The sequence below is a fragment of the Periplaneta americana genome, chromosome 15 (assembly GCF_040183065.1).
Source record: "Periplaneta americana isolate PAMFEO1 chromosome 15, P.americana_PAMFEO1_priV1, whole genome shotgun sequence".
NCBI classification, from domain to species: domain Eukaryota; kingdom Metazoa; phylum Arthropoda; class Insecta; order Blattodea; family Blattidae; genus Periplaneta; species Periplaneta americana.
The window spans coordinates 71,717,803-71,735,829 of record NC_091131.1 but is presented as its reverse complement, the minus strand read 5'-3'; the positions used below and the strand labels follow the sequence as shown (position 1 = coordinate 71,735,829).

The following is an 18,027-nucleotide window of genomic DNA, read 5'->3' as shown; positions in this document are numbered from 1 at the left end:
CCAACGAATGAATCGGAATAGACTTCAAAAAGCCATGGTTCAATACTGTCCCCAAGGGAAGAGATCTTTAGGCCATCAAAAAAAAAAAGGACCAAGAATGACTCACTGAGACCATAACGGGTCTCGGACTTTATACTTATTTGGATGATGATGATGATGATGATGACGATGATGAACACCAATAAGGGCACACACACAGCCAAAACCAAGAAGGAAAAAGAGCATATTAAACAAATTCTTCTTTATTCTTAAACAAATTCAATATGACAATTAATTTTCAATATTGGCTGAATAATCAAATACAATTCTCACAATTATAACTTACACGACTTCAATGAGATTGATACAACAAAATTTCGGGAAATATATTAACATTTTTAATGTACAAATACATTACAACAAGTAATATCTTGACTTATTTTTACAGGGAAACAAAATATCAATGGCCTCTTTAACTCAGTCGCTGCAAAAGACCCTTTGTTATGTAGTATTCAACACTTTAACACACTACTGCCACCATATTGCAAAAATTGAAATCTTCACTTACAATTTTAAACCGCTAACCGTGGTAATATATCAATTCTATCCCTGCCATAACACATTAATTATCACCTACCAGACAAAGATTATTGTAATTGGTACCCAAGATTGGTTACTGAATGTTGAGCTAATGGATCAAATGCTCCTTGATACGATAAACGCTAATTATTGTATTAACATGAACATCCTGTCTTGCCTTGGGCATTGTAGAAGGCATTCAAGAGAACAACTTTAAAGAGTTAAGTACATCTACGAACTACTATCTCATGTTCAGCTTTCTTCATATTCGAAGACTAGTCACCAACAAATGTGCATTCACAGATTATTAGTCCTAATAACAAGGAATTACGGATTTATTATTATCTTTTATTAAGGATAGCCACTTCCAAGTAACAGCCTTATCCTGCATGATACCCAATGAACTCTAACATCTCTACTCTCTGGAAAGGAATGTTGTACTTGAGCCATCGAACACTTACACCTCTACAAACAAATGCATTGCTCTAAAACGAATTCTCCTTAAAAAGTAAAAGGCTGGGAAGAGAGAATAGTATGGATGGTTGCTATGTATTTTGAACGTCTTCAAATTAAGATAAACTGCCGATAACAATAACATGTTAAGTTGTTACGAAGCAGCTAGATGCTGGAAACAATTATCACAGGCCTACTGGCATCCCAGTTTAATCTTCAGTGCACTTCTTCCAAGTGCTTGTGCTCGGCTATCCAATACCCAACAATGTCACTCGACTTATGCTCTCACTTCACAGTACAAGCAACCATCCTGCACATCTCACCAAGACAGGGCAGACTGCGATCGTGAGCCGACAGTGAAATCTTTGTACTGGGAAAATACACAGATCTACAACACACAAAAGTTACACAAAGATGAGTATGCTAATTTCCACCATCAGTTCCCTATCTGATAAATAATTAGACCGAGGATTTGTATGCACTAAAGCTGTCAAAATATGCATGCAACTATGCACTAGAATCTTAGAAATATGCACTAAAAATTAAAAAAATAAGCTGATTATGGAATCAATTGATATTAGAGAAGAAAAATTCGCTCCGGCGCCAGGGATCGAACCCGGGTCCTTGGTTCTACGTACCAAGCGCTCTCACCATTGAGCTATGCCGGAGTTCAATCCACAGGCACAGTGCTTGGTACATAGAACCAAGGACCTGGGTTGATCCCCAGTGCTGGGGCGAATTTTTCCCTCTAATATCAATTGTTACCGTAACAGATATGTTCTGTAGGATCAAAAATTAATCTTTACGTTGATTATGGAATGCTTCAGTGCACTTTTAATGAGAGATTCAGATAACTTCTAATTGTATTTTTACTTTTAAAAAATTCTGGTGACAAATAATTTCACTTATGTTAATGCAACTGCTTTTGCTGTAGTTTAAATTGCAATAAACTAATAAGGAACATTATCCACTGGAGAATGTCTCAACCATAACTAAATCGAAACTGAATAGTAGTTGCAGCTTAACAGCCACTGCTGCCGTCACCACCACCACCACCACCACCACCACCACCACCTCCACTGCTATTACTAGTAATAATAATAATGATAATAATAATAATAATAATAATAATAATAATAATAATAATAATAATAATAACAATAATCAGCGCTTTTTTTCAGCCGGAACGGTCCAGAACGCGTTCCGGTAAACTTTTTGCCATTACAAATTCCAACAAGATATATTTTATAAGCGAAATTGAAAATTAAAATTGCCGCCACTGCCGAGTCCAAGAGTTTACATTTTCTCATTATTATCGTTGGTGCAAAAGTAATTCATGCAATCTAGTGCTGCCATCTTCTGTTACTGATCCTGAAACTATAGCTCGAAATCGCAAAATTTCCGTTATGCTTAAAATCGATGAGCTCCGTTTGGAACATATTGTAATATAAGGTATGTAGGCCTAATACTTTTAAACCTACATTTTTGTTGTATAATGTCATCGAGTGATAGAGTTCCGGTAAACTTTTTTCCAGAAAAAAAAGCAATAATAATAATAATAATAATAATAATAATAATAATATATTGTTTTTACTTTTATTATTATTATTATTATTATTATTATTATTATTATTATTATTATTATTATTATTATTATTATTAGTTTGAAAGGCCGAAGATTCATGTCTGTTCGCACCAAAGCAACTTTCAGTTTAGTCGCTGCAAATTTGATAAGTGACTATGTCTAGAAAAAAGGGATGCCAATTCAGAACTTGTAATTTTACAGAACGAAAAAACGCATTTGCGTGAAAATATCGATTTCTCTGTCTTAGCACCAACATTTGCAAGGAATTTTTAACTATATGATGACACGGCCATCGATGTGGTAGCAGTCTGCAATCCAACGAAATTGTGTTTTTACGTTAAATACTATTTGGCATAAAAAGCCGTATTCCCAGAGGAGACCTGTTTCAATATATTAACTTGTAAACATTATACAATTTTTACTTACAACAATAAACTTTCTTTCTAAAATAATGTTGTTGTTGTTTTCCAAAGAGTTTGACAAAGTCATTTGACCTCTTGCACTCCAATATTTTCCAAAGATATTGTCATGGTCAGCTACTGAAGCACAGATTTTGAGGTGTTCCGAATCCATTTCTTGATTAGAGTTATTTTTCTAAAATGTTCGAAACTTAAAAAAACGAAAAAACGCGACTGGGTGAAAATATCGATTTTTCATTTCTCATTTCACATTTTTCTAAAATGTTGTTGTTGTTGTTTTCTAATGCCAGGCGTTTGACAATAAAGTCATTTCACTTCTTGCACTCCAATAGTTTTCAAAGATATTATCATGGTCAGCAACTGAAGCACAGATTTTGAGGTGTTCCGAATCCATTTCTTGGTTTGAGTTGCACAATGGGCAGTTAGGGGACTGATATATTCCAATTCTATGCAGGTGTTTGGCCAAACAATCATGGCCTGTTGCCAATCTAAATGCAGTTACAGACTATTTTCGTGGTAAATCGGGAATTAACTGTGGATTATGATGCAGAGAGTTCCATTTTTTCGCTTGAGATTGTGCTATCAAATTTTGTTTGTTGAAGTCTAAGCATGTAGATTTAATAAATCTTTTCACAGAGTAATATGCAGATTTAGTAACAGGTCTGTAAGTAGCAGTGCTGCCCTTCTTTGCTAAAGCATCCACATTCTCGTTTCCCAGGATTCCAAAATGGGATGGTAACATTTAAATATGGTGCTCACTTAAATCAGCTACAACTTGCCATTTTTCTAAAATGTTCGAAACTTAATTCTGAAGTAGAATCAAACAAAAACAGAAAATTTATTTCTCTGAAGTAAGGTTCCATTTCCTAGGCAGGGTCACATATATAATCATTTGCATCATTTTATGCAACTGCAAACAAGTGTCAAATGCAGTCACCAAAATACACAACACACTCAGTTACTATCAACACAGCTGATCAAATGAAATCACAGTTGAGTTGACATTGAAAGAGTGGGAATGTATGCATCTTGTTACTAATAGCAACTGTAGCTGCAATGAAGTACAGTTGAGTTGTGGTTAAAAGTTGTTCCAGTAGGAAATCTCCCTGTTTTTTCCAGGTTTTCTTTTGTGAATAATTTTTTTTTTTCAGTTATTACAAGCCTGTATGCTGAAAATGAACGTTCAAGAACACAGGATGTAACTGAGATAAACTTAAAAAGAGGAGGGACTCTCTTAAAATTCCCGGTACTTGGTCCAGAATTCATCAGCTAGTTCAATATAGATGCCACTCTTTGAAGATGAATTAAGACTACTATTTTTTTGGAAAATTGTGATGGATATTTAAGAGAATTTCTCTATGTTCCTTTCAGGCTCTCCTCTGTATCCTCAACTACTGCCAAGGACTCAAGAAGAAGTAGACGGCCTTAGGCAGGAATTAATAGTGTGCTACTAGAAATTCCAGGCTCTCCTGAGACCAGGCGAACCAGCCTCTATAACAGGCCTGCACAAGGTTTGCGCTCTCTGAGCCGGCTCACAGCTCATGAACGGAATGCAGATATTAGCTGCGCTCTGTATAAGGGTGGACTGGAAGAAGGGGTGATCTCGTACAAAATAAACACAAAAGAAAGTACTATTACGAGTGCTTATGAAATGAATTCCCGTTCAGTGTTTGCAAAACTATCTTGGACTATTATTAATTAATAAAGAAATATTTATTTTACAGAAATAACAGAAATTTATAGCTACTTAAATGTACAATATCATTTTGTTATATTTTTATTTATCAGTACATCAAAACGAGGTTTTATGCTGTTGGCAGCTGAAAGGAACAGTAGCCTACTGATCGTAATGAAACATCAGTTACAGATGTTCGATGTCTGCCTTTATTAAAGTTGATTATAGAAAACAGTTGCGCACAAATATAAATGTTGAGCCAAACATAGCAATCATTTTCACAGCCAGCCTGTGTAGTCGTGGATATTATTGCTAATGTTTACCCTTGTAAAACTCAACCAGACTAGTAGCATTATTCAAACGATCTTTAGCCCTTAGGTCACATTGAAGATCAATAAGTTCGAGCTGCAAATCGTTAAATGTTATGTTCCATTATTTAGATTCCTCCATACTGTACTGTAGCAGTAGGTAAGCAACGTGAAACAGTTACTGAGAATAGATTTACACACTGCACTCCACTAGATAACTGAGTGGTGGTTTCCCTCTCCTCTACCTATAGCAAGTCTATGTCATTCTGACGTATCTTCCTCTCCATTTCAGCGAGCGGTAAACAGGCTCTCCCGCTCCGAAGGAGCGCGCACGCTCGTTGAGCGCTGTTTGTGCAGATGCTCTATAAGTATTTGCTGAAACTTATGGGCTGGCTATCTTTAGTCGTTCATTTTTTAAATGTTTGGTGTCTTATTCTTGGAGGATGGTCATACATTTAGGAATGTTCGACCATTCCCATGAGTCACGAATCCCTTGAACATGGTTGTGACAATCACCCTTCACATTTCAAGTTTCATCGTAAAAAGGTATGGAAAACGTACATAAATGACAAAATAGGCAATTGTATGCAATATTAAATTAAAATATCCATTTTTCACCAAAACTCTTGAAATATGAAAAATAAAATTGGTCTTATTCCATTATTGTTCATTCAAAATGCAAAGATATATCAGTATTTCTCAAATATGATGTAGCAATAAAAATAGGCCTATGTATTTTCATGCAAATCCTCGGTCAAATGATAATAAATAAATAAGATAGAGAATTGTATGTGTTCACACAGACGAGGTCTGTCTATATTACAACACAATCTTGATCTATTATTTCTAATACATAGTTTCAGAATGCCATTACTTTATTGTACTCTTCTCTTTCAAACAGCAGCATAACAATAACAAAAAGATAAGACTTCATATTTGATGCCACCCACCCTTCAGATCATATATGCAAAGAAGTTAAAAACAAACTGAAGTATATTCTTCTTTACACTATGGAAGATAACCTACAGTACAAGAAGCTCTTTTCAAATTAAATTTCATCGTAAATGAATATGAAATCAAAAACAAAGATGAAAATAAATAATCTACAGCGAGCCAATTTAATTACGTTGGGCGCATAATTTCATACAAGCATATTGACAATATGGATCAGCTAATATGAATAACAAAAATAGCGCTACTGAAAGGGTAAGAAATGATACCCTTTTAAGATTTCATAAGTAATGGTCACACCAACAGTAGACTATGGATTAGAAACAAGAGAGAGAAAGACTTGAAATGACAGTTAAGACCTATAGCGAGCTATAACCTTCTTGACTAGAAACGAAACGAAAGTATTCCAAAAGAAAGTGAAACTTAAAATATCAATCAAATAACAGACCTGTACACTAATAGGTGGCACGACTATGTGAAGGTAAGCTATCATCTATGGAAATCATTCTTGTAGTTATAAAAGCAACTTGACTTAGTAACAAAAACTTGATGCATTACTTAAAAAATATTGAATATTCATGCCAAAGTAATTATCCTCAAGCAGAAAAAATAGTTACCGTATTTACATGAATATAAAATGAGTTTCCCCTTCTCCCTCAAATTTTTGCATATGAAAAATAGGGGAGGGGGTCGTCTTAAATTTGCATATTAAGAAAAATATAGAAGTTGCGCCGATTTTTTATGTTGTACAATAAAGTGAATAATGGCAATGGCATAACAGTTTCTCCCACAGTCAGTTTATTCAGAATGGTATCGAGATGCGTGGTATATAAAAAGAAAACTCTTCCAAATATTTAACATACTTCAGCTTCAACCCCTAGCAGTTTGTGTACAAAGATTTTTGTGAACAGAAAATTTAGACTGTTAGACCATTCAGGGACACAAATTTCATTTTATCAACAGGATATATCTATTTTACAGAAGTAAGTAAACTTAAAATTTTATATATTCTAGAACCACAGTTAATAATTGATTCATTGTATATGAAAAAAATAAATCCTACAGATGCCATCCGATAACCAGAGGTCATTTTAATTTCAAGATCATCTTATATTCAGGTAAATATGGTATACTACAAACATTCAGAATTGTTTGAGCTGTACTGAACATATTACTTTAATAGCTTGGAATGAAGAATTCAAAATGGCCCCTCAAGTCCAAAATATCGTATGAAGAAACTCACAGAAATAATAATAATAATAATAATAATAATAATAATAATAATAATAATAATAATAAAAGTAACAACAATATTATTATATTTTCGACATTTGAAATATATTCCTGAAAAAGCTCGTAAAAGATTCTCCCTTCTGAAAAGACTACCAGGAAAGAAATGGGGTTGCTCTAGAAATACTTTGAACACTACGTACAAAATGTTTATACAGCCAGTGCTGACGTACTGTGGAGAAATTTTAATTACTTCACCTTTCATAAACGAAATAGAACGTGTTCAAAACCAAGCTCTCAGGCTCATCACTGGTGGAATCAAAACAACTCCAATAGATTCTATGAGATTCCTCACTAAAATTAACAGCATCAAAATGATAATAGAAGAAAAAGCACTGATTCAATATGAAAAACTTATCAGATCACCAGGAAACAATTGGCATTCATACAGTCCTCTCCGTAGATTAAAAACTAAAAAAAGTTTCATATCCATGGTTCAAGAATGAAAACAGAAAATCAACGTCCCGAATTTAAAAGAAAACTTGCAAATTAAATCAAACCCTTTAACACTATTAAATATAGAGTATAATCTAAATTTAACACAAGAAATACTGAAATCAGAAGTAAACACTGAAATAATGAAACAATTGTCTTTAGAGTCAATTAATATTAGGTACCCTTCACAAAATTGGCTTCAGTTATACACCGATGGATCCTTGATCTCCAGGGAACAAGGTGCAGGTGTTACGTGCTGTCTCTTCTCACTTTATAGATCTCTTGGATATGGAATAACAAGTTTTGATGGAGAAATCACTGCAATAAGTGAAAGTCTCAGCAATCTTCTCTGCCACATCAATAAATTTAAAAATGCAGTTATATTGTCAGACTCCAAAGCAGCTATTCTATCAATAGTCTCTAGACACATACCTTCATCTCAAATAGCAGAAATAAATAAAATGCTCTCTCAACTAATAACACTCAATAAAAGAATTGTATTCCAATGGATACCATCCCATTGTGGAATCCTGGGAAACGAGAATGCGGATGCTTTAGCAAAGAAGGGCAGCACTGCTACTTACAGACTTGTTACTAAATCTACATATTCCTCTGTGAAAAGATTTATTAAATCTACATACTTAGACTTCAACAAACAAAATTTGATAACACAATCTCAAGGGAAAAAATGGAACTCTCTGCATCATAATCCAAGTTGATTCCTGATTTACCATGCAAATCGTCTGTAGCTGCATTTAGATTGGCAACAGGTCATGACTGTTTGGCCAAACACCTGCATAGAATTGGAATATATCAGTCTCCTAACTGTCCATTGTGCAACTCAAATCAAGAAATGGATTCAGAACATCTCAAAATCTGTGCTTCAGTGGCTAACCATGACAATATCTTTGAAAAATATTGGAGTGCAAGAGGTCAAATGACTTTATTGTCAAATGCCTGGCATTAGAAAACAACAACAATATTATTATTATGAGTATTATTATTATTATTATTATTATTATTATTATTATTTTGAAAAGCTGTACAACCATAGTCAGACCTTGGCCTACCACAGAAGTTCTTGTAAACTAGCAACAGACATACACACAAGCAGACCTCCCTGGATGTAGGGTCAGCATGACACATGACCACCAACAAAACAGGAAAAATAATCACACGACCAGGGACACACATCTAATCCCATGGTATGAAGATAAATATCTTCACTGACCATACCAGGAATCGAATCTAGGCTGTCTGCTCAGGAAGTGCATAAAGCTGATCCACTACAGCGAACAACAACCATAATATATATTTAATTCATTAATTTCTATCCAAACTGAATCCATAACTTCTGATCTGTCAACACTAATTTTTTTCTTACAGTTTATAATGTAACATCCACTTTTTATTAAGATCATCATCTATTCTTCATCTCCATATTTAAATCCTTGCTATTTATGCTTATATAGAAAACTGAAAGGTGGAGTGCATGTGACCAATTTTCACATGATAAATACAGAATAAGAGAGAGAAAGAACCATTCACATGACTGATGTGTTCCATCTCATACAATGGACTGTTTCTGTGATAGACTGGGACATTGTTTGGCTGTGAATGTTTTTCATTTTGAGCATCTGTTGTAAAGTTTGGTTGGTGATAGTGTTTTGTTCAGATTTATGGCTATTTAACATAATTTTAGATACCGGTACTTATTTGTTTCATGTTTCAAGTCCATGAAACAAGTTTAATAAATAGTTACAAGACATGAAATGGGTGAATGGTAAAATTTCTATACATTCACACGTAAAATTTAATGGAGATTCTGAATATGTAAATTTTAATATAGAGTGCCATTTAAAAAAATTTAAGTTTACTGTCACACCCTGCATGCTTGAATAACTGATTTTTTTCGAAAGCTAGTATCATATTGTACAGTTTATCTCTAACAGCTTTTGTTTAAACTTTTTTTTTTGTAAAATTAAAATTTATGAAGTTATTAGCAATATTCCATACTTATTATTCACTCTGTATATAAATATATTGTTGTAACACGTCATCTTGATGTTAGTAACAATACCTAAGTTGGAATATCACAGTTCGAAATGTTAGTAAGTTTAACTATCTTGATACACTATTGATTTCAAATAATAATATAAAAGTTGAAATTGACGTCAGAATCTTTCTGGATTTTTGACAAACACATAGTTATTTCTCCCTTATAAACCTTTTAAAACTAAATTATTTCCTCGCAAATTTAAATTAGACATTTATAAATAATTAATACTGCCATTCTTATGCTACAGATATGAGGTGTGGTAACTTAAAAAAAGAAAGAAGAATGAAAATAATTTGAAAAATTTATAACAGAAAATTTTATGGAGAATATATTTTGGCCCAGTACAAAGTACAAGGCTCAGTAAATGAGTTCAAAATCTTACAGAGTACGAAAATTTATATATTACACAAAAAACCAAACACTTTGTCAAAAATTAACAGCAGAAAGGTAAAATGGATAAGTCACAAAGTGAGAGCTCTCTAGAATCGCAAAAATAAGCAGATCACAAAAGAATTTTCAAGTGGAAAGCGACCTTTTGGGCGACCACAGCCCAAATACACCGGAATTTACAGACACTAGGTCACAATGCTTGGCAAAACCATCTGTGAAAACAAGAGTCTGATGGAATAATATTGTTTGTTCGGCAGCAAAGAGCCTATTGTGGTTTAAGAAGCTGGTTCTCAATCAATAAATTAGTATTAAATAGTAGCAAAACTAACATAATTCAATTTAAATCCTGTCCAAATAACCTCGCAAATTTCAAGCGCAATAATTAACAATAGGTCCCTAATAGAAACAACAACCAAATTTCTTGGCTTAAGAATCGATAATATGTTAAATTGGAAAAATCATTAAACAAATTACTCCCAAACTAAATTCAGCATGTTTTGCTATTAGATCTATGCAAAAGATAATAATATCAATATCTTAAAAACAATATACTTTGCATACTTCCACTCGGTAATGAGTTTGGACTAATGTTCTGGGGAAATTCCACAGATAGTAACAGTATATTCCCACTACAAGAAAGAGTAATTAGAATAATAGTAGGTGCCAAATCTAGAGAATCGTGTAGGACCATTTAAAAGAAAACTACAAATAATGTCCATGGCTTGTCAGTATATTTTTTCATTAATAATCTTCCTCGTATTTAATCGTGAAAACTTTGTAACTAATTCAACAATTCATAGCATAAATACACGTCAAAAAATTACTTTCATACTCCATTGGCAAGTCTATCGTGCTATCAAAAAGGAGTGCATTATATGGCAGTAAACATTTTTAATAGCCTCCCTATGGATATAAAAAAATGAAACTCAAAATATAAGATTATTTAGGATCAAATTAAAGAAGTGCCGGTACATAATTTCTCATGCCTTCTATTCTGTAGGTGAATTCATGACATTCAACAACACATCATGAAATTGATACTAAAACTTTGTGTTGTACTAGTACACTATATTGTAAAACTCTTCTGTATATATTTCAACTAGACTGTGACTATAAATTAAGACTTTATAGTAGTATTAAGTTTTTTCACTTGTTCTATATTCTAGCTGTGAAGCAATGTATGAATACCATGGAATGTTAATAAATACAATACAATTACAAGTAAACAAGGTAATAAGACATTTTATTAGAACTACAAGAGTTCATCATGTCACTAAAAATAATTTCTGTAAAATAAAACAATTTCACTTATACAGGGACATCATTTTATTTTTACTAACATTTTTAATATTAACCTGGCTATACCTTTAGAGAACCGGAAACACCGTTCGCTACCTTCTTCCACGACTGGAGTTCGATGATACCGGCGTAAAATACAAACAAATCACTTTACTAAGTATAGGAGGGAAGAAAAGTATTTCATCCATTTACATAAACTAGAAAATATCGCGATTTTGAGTTCGATAATTTTCATTAGGTTTTTGTTTAATCAAAGTGCAGTACTGTATTAAGAATAAGTGTTTTTACTCACGAACTGAGTATTCATTATGCAGTGTATATTATACTGTCTACAGCCCATTAGCGTACAATATAGAGAATGAAGTTCAATTGAAAAATAATCGTAATATGGATATTTAAACACATTTTTGAAAATGGTGGTCGTTCATTTCGATACACGCTTCAGTTCTTTTGTGCATATTATCGCACTATAGACTATTGCATCTAATTCCAATTGCCAGTTTCGTCCTTCGTACTAGTAACTCATGTTGAAATAATTCTGTACCTACTCTATAAAAGAGTACCTTATGTACTGTAAATTCAATCTTCACTTCTGCCCGACCCGAAAATATAAAATTACTCAGACATGCTATCTACTGTCCATCCAAGTGGTTATGCCGCAGGATCGTAGAAAGGAGAGAAATCACGTGAAAGTTAATTACTTAACAAGGCCCTTTCATTTAAGTTATTTTAAACAGTTGTATAATATTACGTAAATGTCCAATTCCTAACAGAAATTAATGTTTTCAGAAAAGAGCTAAGACAGCCCTGCTTTTACAGAGGGGCGTGCAGAAGCAGGTGGGGGAAATCGGGATGCGACGCAGGCAAACGGACAGTACCTGTGCGAAATTTGATTTAATATTGAAAGTTCTTTCGTCACTGGAAAACGCGAACATATTTCTGGAACGTACTATACTCAATAACTCAGTGCTGTTTACTATATGCAGCCTTGATTCTGTCTGGAGAACAGTTGGAACTTCATTAGTAGAAGGGGTGGGAGTGAAGTACATTAAAAAACTCAGGTACAATAAAAATTGAAGTAAAAATAAAATGATGTCCCTGTACAAGGAGCAATAATACTTCCATACATAAGTTATAGAACCAGATTACTATTAACATAGATGTGCGGTATAGAATTCATACCTTGTCTTTAAGCTGTTGACAGAGCTGCAAAGCCACAGTGAAAAGAACTAGCACTTCATTGAGCCAGGGAATAGAGCATTCTGCTTGGTGTGAGTCGAACTTCATGGTGCCATGAACATTACTTAACTGGTAAACTGCGAAGATCAGCTTATGGCTTTGAATGTAGAAACTAATTGCCAAGTCTTCTGGCAGGCAAGGAGCTAAAGATTTCTGAAACAAAGTTAAATAAAAATTTAACATATCTGTATCCACAATTCAATCTATTATAAAACGTAATATTACATCGTGTATGATAAAGTGTTGTTATATTTCAATAAAACATACCATGTTACGACTTTTCATTAAGTCATCTATCGTTCGTTTTCTAGGTACAATTAGGCTGGTTCTTCCTCGTTGTAAGCATCCCAAAATACTGCCCAAGACGTGCAATACTTCTTCTGAAGACCTGGAGACACATTTATCAGTACATCATTCACGTAGCATCAAAGTAAAATTTATTTTTGAAATAAGGAGCATTAGCAAATTGTATGTTTGGGAATTCAGCTATTATCATGTTATAAAGCCTTGGACCAAAGTTGCTACTGTAATTATATGCTACAGTTGTGGTAACTTTAGGTACTCTCAAGCATATGTTGTCTGATCTTTTGGTTTTATATTTATGTGAATATAAATTAAATATATTTCGGTTTTTATGTACAGTACGAAATTCAATAATACATAATAATAATAATAATAATAATAATAATAATAATAATAATAATAATAATAATAATAATAATATTTATTAATACTATACACTTGAGCTACATTAGGCATTGCAGCCCGAAAGAGCAGAAGCTCGTGCTCGGGCGCAGTTCAGATCAGTTATACAAAATATATCACAAAATTACGAGAGTTCATTGAGCACAATCACATTAATAAATGGTAAAATACATACAGCATGTAATAACAGGGTCTATATACAAATAGAAAATACAGAAGTACATGAATATTAGAGTAACAATTTTAACTCAATTAGCTTAAACAATTAAATAATTAATCTGATTTGTTTCTTAAATCTATGTGTGTTAAGTGTACTTAGCTCAGGGTAAGCTCTAATTAATGTATTATATATTTTGGGTCCAAAATTTCTGCTGTGTTTTAATCCAGCAGTTGTGTGGCATTTGGGAGTATTTAGAAAGAAACTGTAGTTTTGTCTCGTCTGGTATTCATGAGGATCATATTTAAATTTATTGTGGTTTTTATGGAAGTAAATCAGCAATTTTTGTTTATAAATTTGTTCTAGATTTGATACGCCAAATTCCTGAAAAATTAATTTTGTTGGGTAATCATATCATCCAGTCTGCTGTCCAAAAATCTGAACGTTAGAATTTATAAAACAGTTATATTACCGGTTCTTCTGTGTGGTTGTGAAACTTGGACTCTCACTCTCAGAGAGGAACATAGGTTCAGGGTGTTTGAGAATAAGGTGCTAAGGAAAATATTTGGGGCTAAGCGGGATGAAGTTACAGGAGAATGGAGAAAGTTACACAACACAGAACTGCACGCATTGTATTCTTCACCTGACATAATTAGGAACATTAAATCCAGACGTTTGAGATGGGCAGGGCATGTAGCACGTATGGGCGAATCCAGAAATGCATATAGAGTGTTAGTTGGGAGACCGGAGGGAAAAAGACCTTTAGGGAGGCCGAGACGTAGATGGGAGGATAATATTAAAATGGATTTGAGGGAGGTGGGGTATGATGATAGAGACTGGATTAATCTTGCACAGGATAGGGACCGCTGGCGGGCTTATGTGAGGGCGGCAATGAACCTTCGGGTTTCTTAAAAGCCATTTGTAAGTAAGTAAGTAAGTAAGTAATCAAAAGGTTTATATAGACAAATTTTGATAATTCTTTTTTGGAGCAGATTTAAAGGACGGAGAGTCGATTTTGCCATTCCTCCCCAACCTAAAATACCATACATGATGTTATGTTTTCACTAGAACACAGTATTTGTAGAAAATCAGTCAAGTCACTAGGCTCTGCAGTAATGGGGGCTACTTTAAAATATCTTTGTAACTAGATCAAAGATAATTTTTTTTTAAAACAGCACGTTAATTTCTATAAAAAATGAGCGTATTTTGCTCGGGAGGTATGATAATTATTTTTGATTTCCGAATTTTATTCTAGTTACAGTGTAAAATATAAATGGAAATTGAGTAACATTTCATGTCACTGTTTATTGCTTTGTTTCTTTTTTTTAATAGAACATCCTACTAGTTATTTTGTCCTCATAACAAATAGACATACAACTTAATGGAAAAGTTTCATAATACTCTAAATAATATAATAGCATTCAAAATGAATTATAGTAACAACTTTAAATTTAATTTTGATCTCCGTGGTTACACTGACAAAATAATGTCTGACTCACTTGAACTGGTAGTCTTTGTCAACATTTTCGATATGCTGAATAGCTTGTTGCAAATGATTTCCCGCATCTTGCACTTGTTGCAGTTTCCAGGGGTTATCATTTTGAATTGTAGTGCGATGCATCACATTCTGTTGGCGCTGAACCTTGAAGTTAATATCCTGGAACAAAGTTGATTCTGTAAGAAATGTGTATTTTTTTTACACAATGAACAGTTCGTAACTATGCTAGAAAAGGGTGAAGAGACAAGGTGTAAGAATTCTGAAGACAGAACATGCCAAGAGGCAGAATAAGATGAACTATGCTAGAAACATTGATGAACAATCCTCTGCAAAGATTAATGGATAGGACATCTGCTGTATTAACAATCGTTTCAAGAGTTTCAGTTTTGAATATTTACAAAGCTCTTATAAAAGAATACATTCAAAATCAATGAAAAATAAACTATTTCCATTAGAACTTTTTATAAACATTTTAACATTTTTGTTAGATTGCCATTCACTTATATTTTTTTTACATAATTTAAAGAATTGAAGTACTGGTACTTATTCTATTATATAGGTACCGGTACTAAACTAGCCTACTGTTGTTTTTTCTTCAGAAGAGTGATTTTATAAACGACAGTAAAGATTGGTGTTATTTAATGTGTTTTTAATACTTGCAAACTATCAATATCATAGCATTTCTCAAAACTTTATTTATTTTTACTATAAACTCTTTGTTAGCATTTTAATAATTTCTCAGTTTCTGAGTTTAAAAATAATTTACAGTACTGTAATAGTTCATTATTGCATGTCAGGGGTGGGCATGTTAGGGGTAGCAGAAGATGTAAATGGAGCAAAGGATTAGCGATACAAGTCAACTTAATATGCAGATGCAGTAACAATCCAAGTTACCTGCGAAAAAGTGATAGATTTGCGAATTAGAAACTTTCATCTTTTTTGTCTTTTCTGTTCCGCTAAATAGCATCATTCGTCATATTTTATTTTTCGGAAAGGAATGCATTTAAGGATAATATGTTTGAGGAAAGAGAAATTTAATAAATGTAATCAATTCATTAAGATCTAAAATCATGTCATTAATATTTTAATTAATTGTAAAAAGAAGAATAAAACATTGCAAACAAATTGAAATGGTAAAATTAAAGGAAGTGGTGTCTTATCTGCTTTGATAATACAAGATATTAATATAGGATATATATATATATATATATATATTTTTTTTTTCAAAATAAGGAACATCTAACCAACACCTTCGGCTAACTCCAAGAATCCAGAATACATAATGAACATATGAAAGTGTACAATACACAATTTGTTGTGATAATGAATTTTCACAACGATTGTTCCCCCATGCATTCCATTTGAAATAAAAAAAAAACCTTCCTATAAGTTTATATATCCAGAAAGGCTCTAGTTTTCGAGATATGATTTTTTCAAATTCTTCAATCCAGAGCTATAACAGCTAATGCAAACAGTGCTATATGCTAGACATATCGGGCAATAAATCTCATCTAGCTGCACACCGTACTGTCAAAATCTCCTTAAATAATATGTTATGAAAATAACATCAGAAAGAAAATTTATATATATATATATATATATATATATATATATATATATATATATATATATATATATAATATTCATGATTGACTATAGAATGATCTAGGAAGAAATGATAAGGAAATGTAAGCATACCTGAAATTACTCACAGTACTGATCACAGTAGTGGAAATCAGTGGCGGACGGTGGGTTCAAAACTTGGGGAGGCCAGCACGTGATGAAGGGTTACAAATAAAAACTATTTGTTGTTGTTTTCTAATGCCAGGCATTTGACAATAAAGTCATTTCACCTCTTGCACTACAATATTTTTAAAGATATTATCATGACCAGCCACTGAAGCACAGATTTTGAGGTGTTCCAAATCCATTTCTTGGTTTGAGTTGCACAATGGACAGTTAGGGGACTGATATATTCCAATTCTATGCAGGTGTTTGGCCAAACAATCATGGCCTGTTGCCAATCTAAATGCAGCTACAGACGATTTTCGTGGTAAATCGGGAATTAACTGTGGATTTTGATGCAGAGAGTTCCATTTTTTCCCTTGGGATTGTGTTATCAAATTTTGTTTGTTGAAGTCTAAGTATGTAGATTTAATAAATCTTTTCACAGAGTAATACGTAGATTTAGTTACAGGTCTGTAAGTAGCAGTGCTGCCCTTCTTTGCTAAAGCATCCGCATTCTCGTTTCCCAGGATTCCACAATGGAATGGTATCCATTGGAATACAATAAAAACTATTTAAAAATACATATATCGGTACTCACATTACTTGAACAGCAAATTCACTCGACGATACTCCTTCCTTGCAAAGCGATCGATCAGGTCATCATTCCATGTGGGTCGACTCTGAAGTTTGTGGAGGATCCCCTTTTCAATAGCTATACATGCCAATGCTGAGAGCCGTTCTTAAGTCATGGAGTTTCTCAAAAAAGTTTTTATGCGATTCAAACACGAAAAACTCCTTTCCACGGAAGCACTTGTGGAAGGAATTGTGGCTATAAGACAGAAAAGTTTAAAGGCATTGGGAAGAATTTCACTTGTTTCACTTTCAATCATCTTCTTTATCAGTTCGCTCAAACTCTTGGCATGGAATATCTCCTTGTGCAGTGGAGAAAGCACAGTTTGAAGCTCAACACGCAATTTCACACTGTCAAAATAAGTTTCATAATTCTGAAATAATGAATCTAGTGCTTCAGTAGAGAAATGCTGACTATAAATTGAAAATCGAGTAGTGTCACCTAATTCAAGAAACTTCAATTTCTCATAATTTTGAAATCTTGATTCCAACTGTGTTAAAATATTGTCCAAAATTTCAAAGTACAGTTGCTTATACTTGTAAGGAGCACATTCTTCCATTAATTTATTTCTTCTGAAAGAAGTCAATGAATCTGACCTGGTAGCAGTTCCAGCAGCCTCCATGAATACACTGGATTGCTGATCACTC

At 33.3% G+C, this 18,027-nt stretch overlaps 1 protein-coding gene across 3 annotated transcripts in view; it reads right to left on the bottom strand.

Annotated features, from left to right (window-relative positions):
• Nucleotides 1–226: 226 nt before the first annotated feature.
• rogdi (rogdi atypical leucine zipper) overlaps nt 227–18,027 on the bottom strand; it is a 70,190-nt gene continuing 52,389 nt past the window's right edge. For all 3 annotated transcript variants that reach the window (XM_069847661.1, XM_069847660.1, XM_069847662.1), the window contains exons 4-7: nt 15,023–15,180; nt 12,929–13,049; nt 12,605–12,814; nt 227–1,399 (exon numbers count right to left, since the gene is read on the bottom strand). In XM_069847661.1, the coding sequence (XP_069703762.1) occupies nt 1,331–1,399; nt 12,605–12,814; nt 12,929–13,049; nt 15,023–15,180 (558 nt within the window). In that variant the 3' untranslated portion in view covers nt 227–1,330. The remainder of the gene's footprint in view (nt 1,400–12,604; nt 12,815–12,928; nt 13,050–15,022; nt 15,181–18,027) is intronic.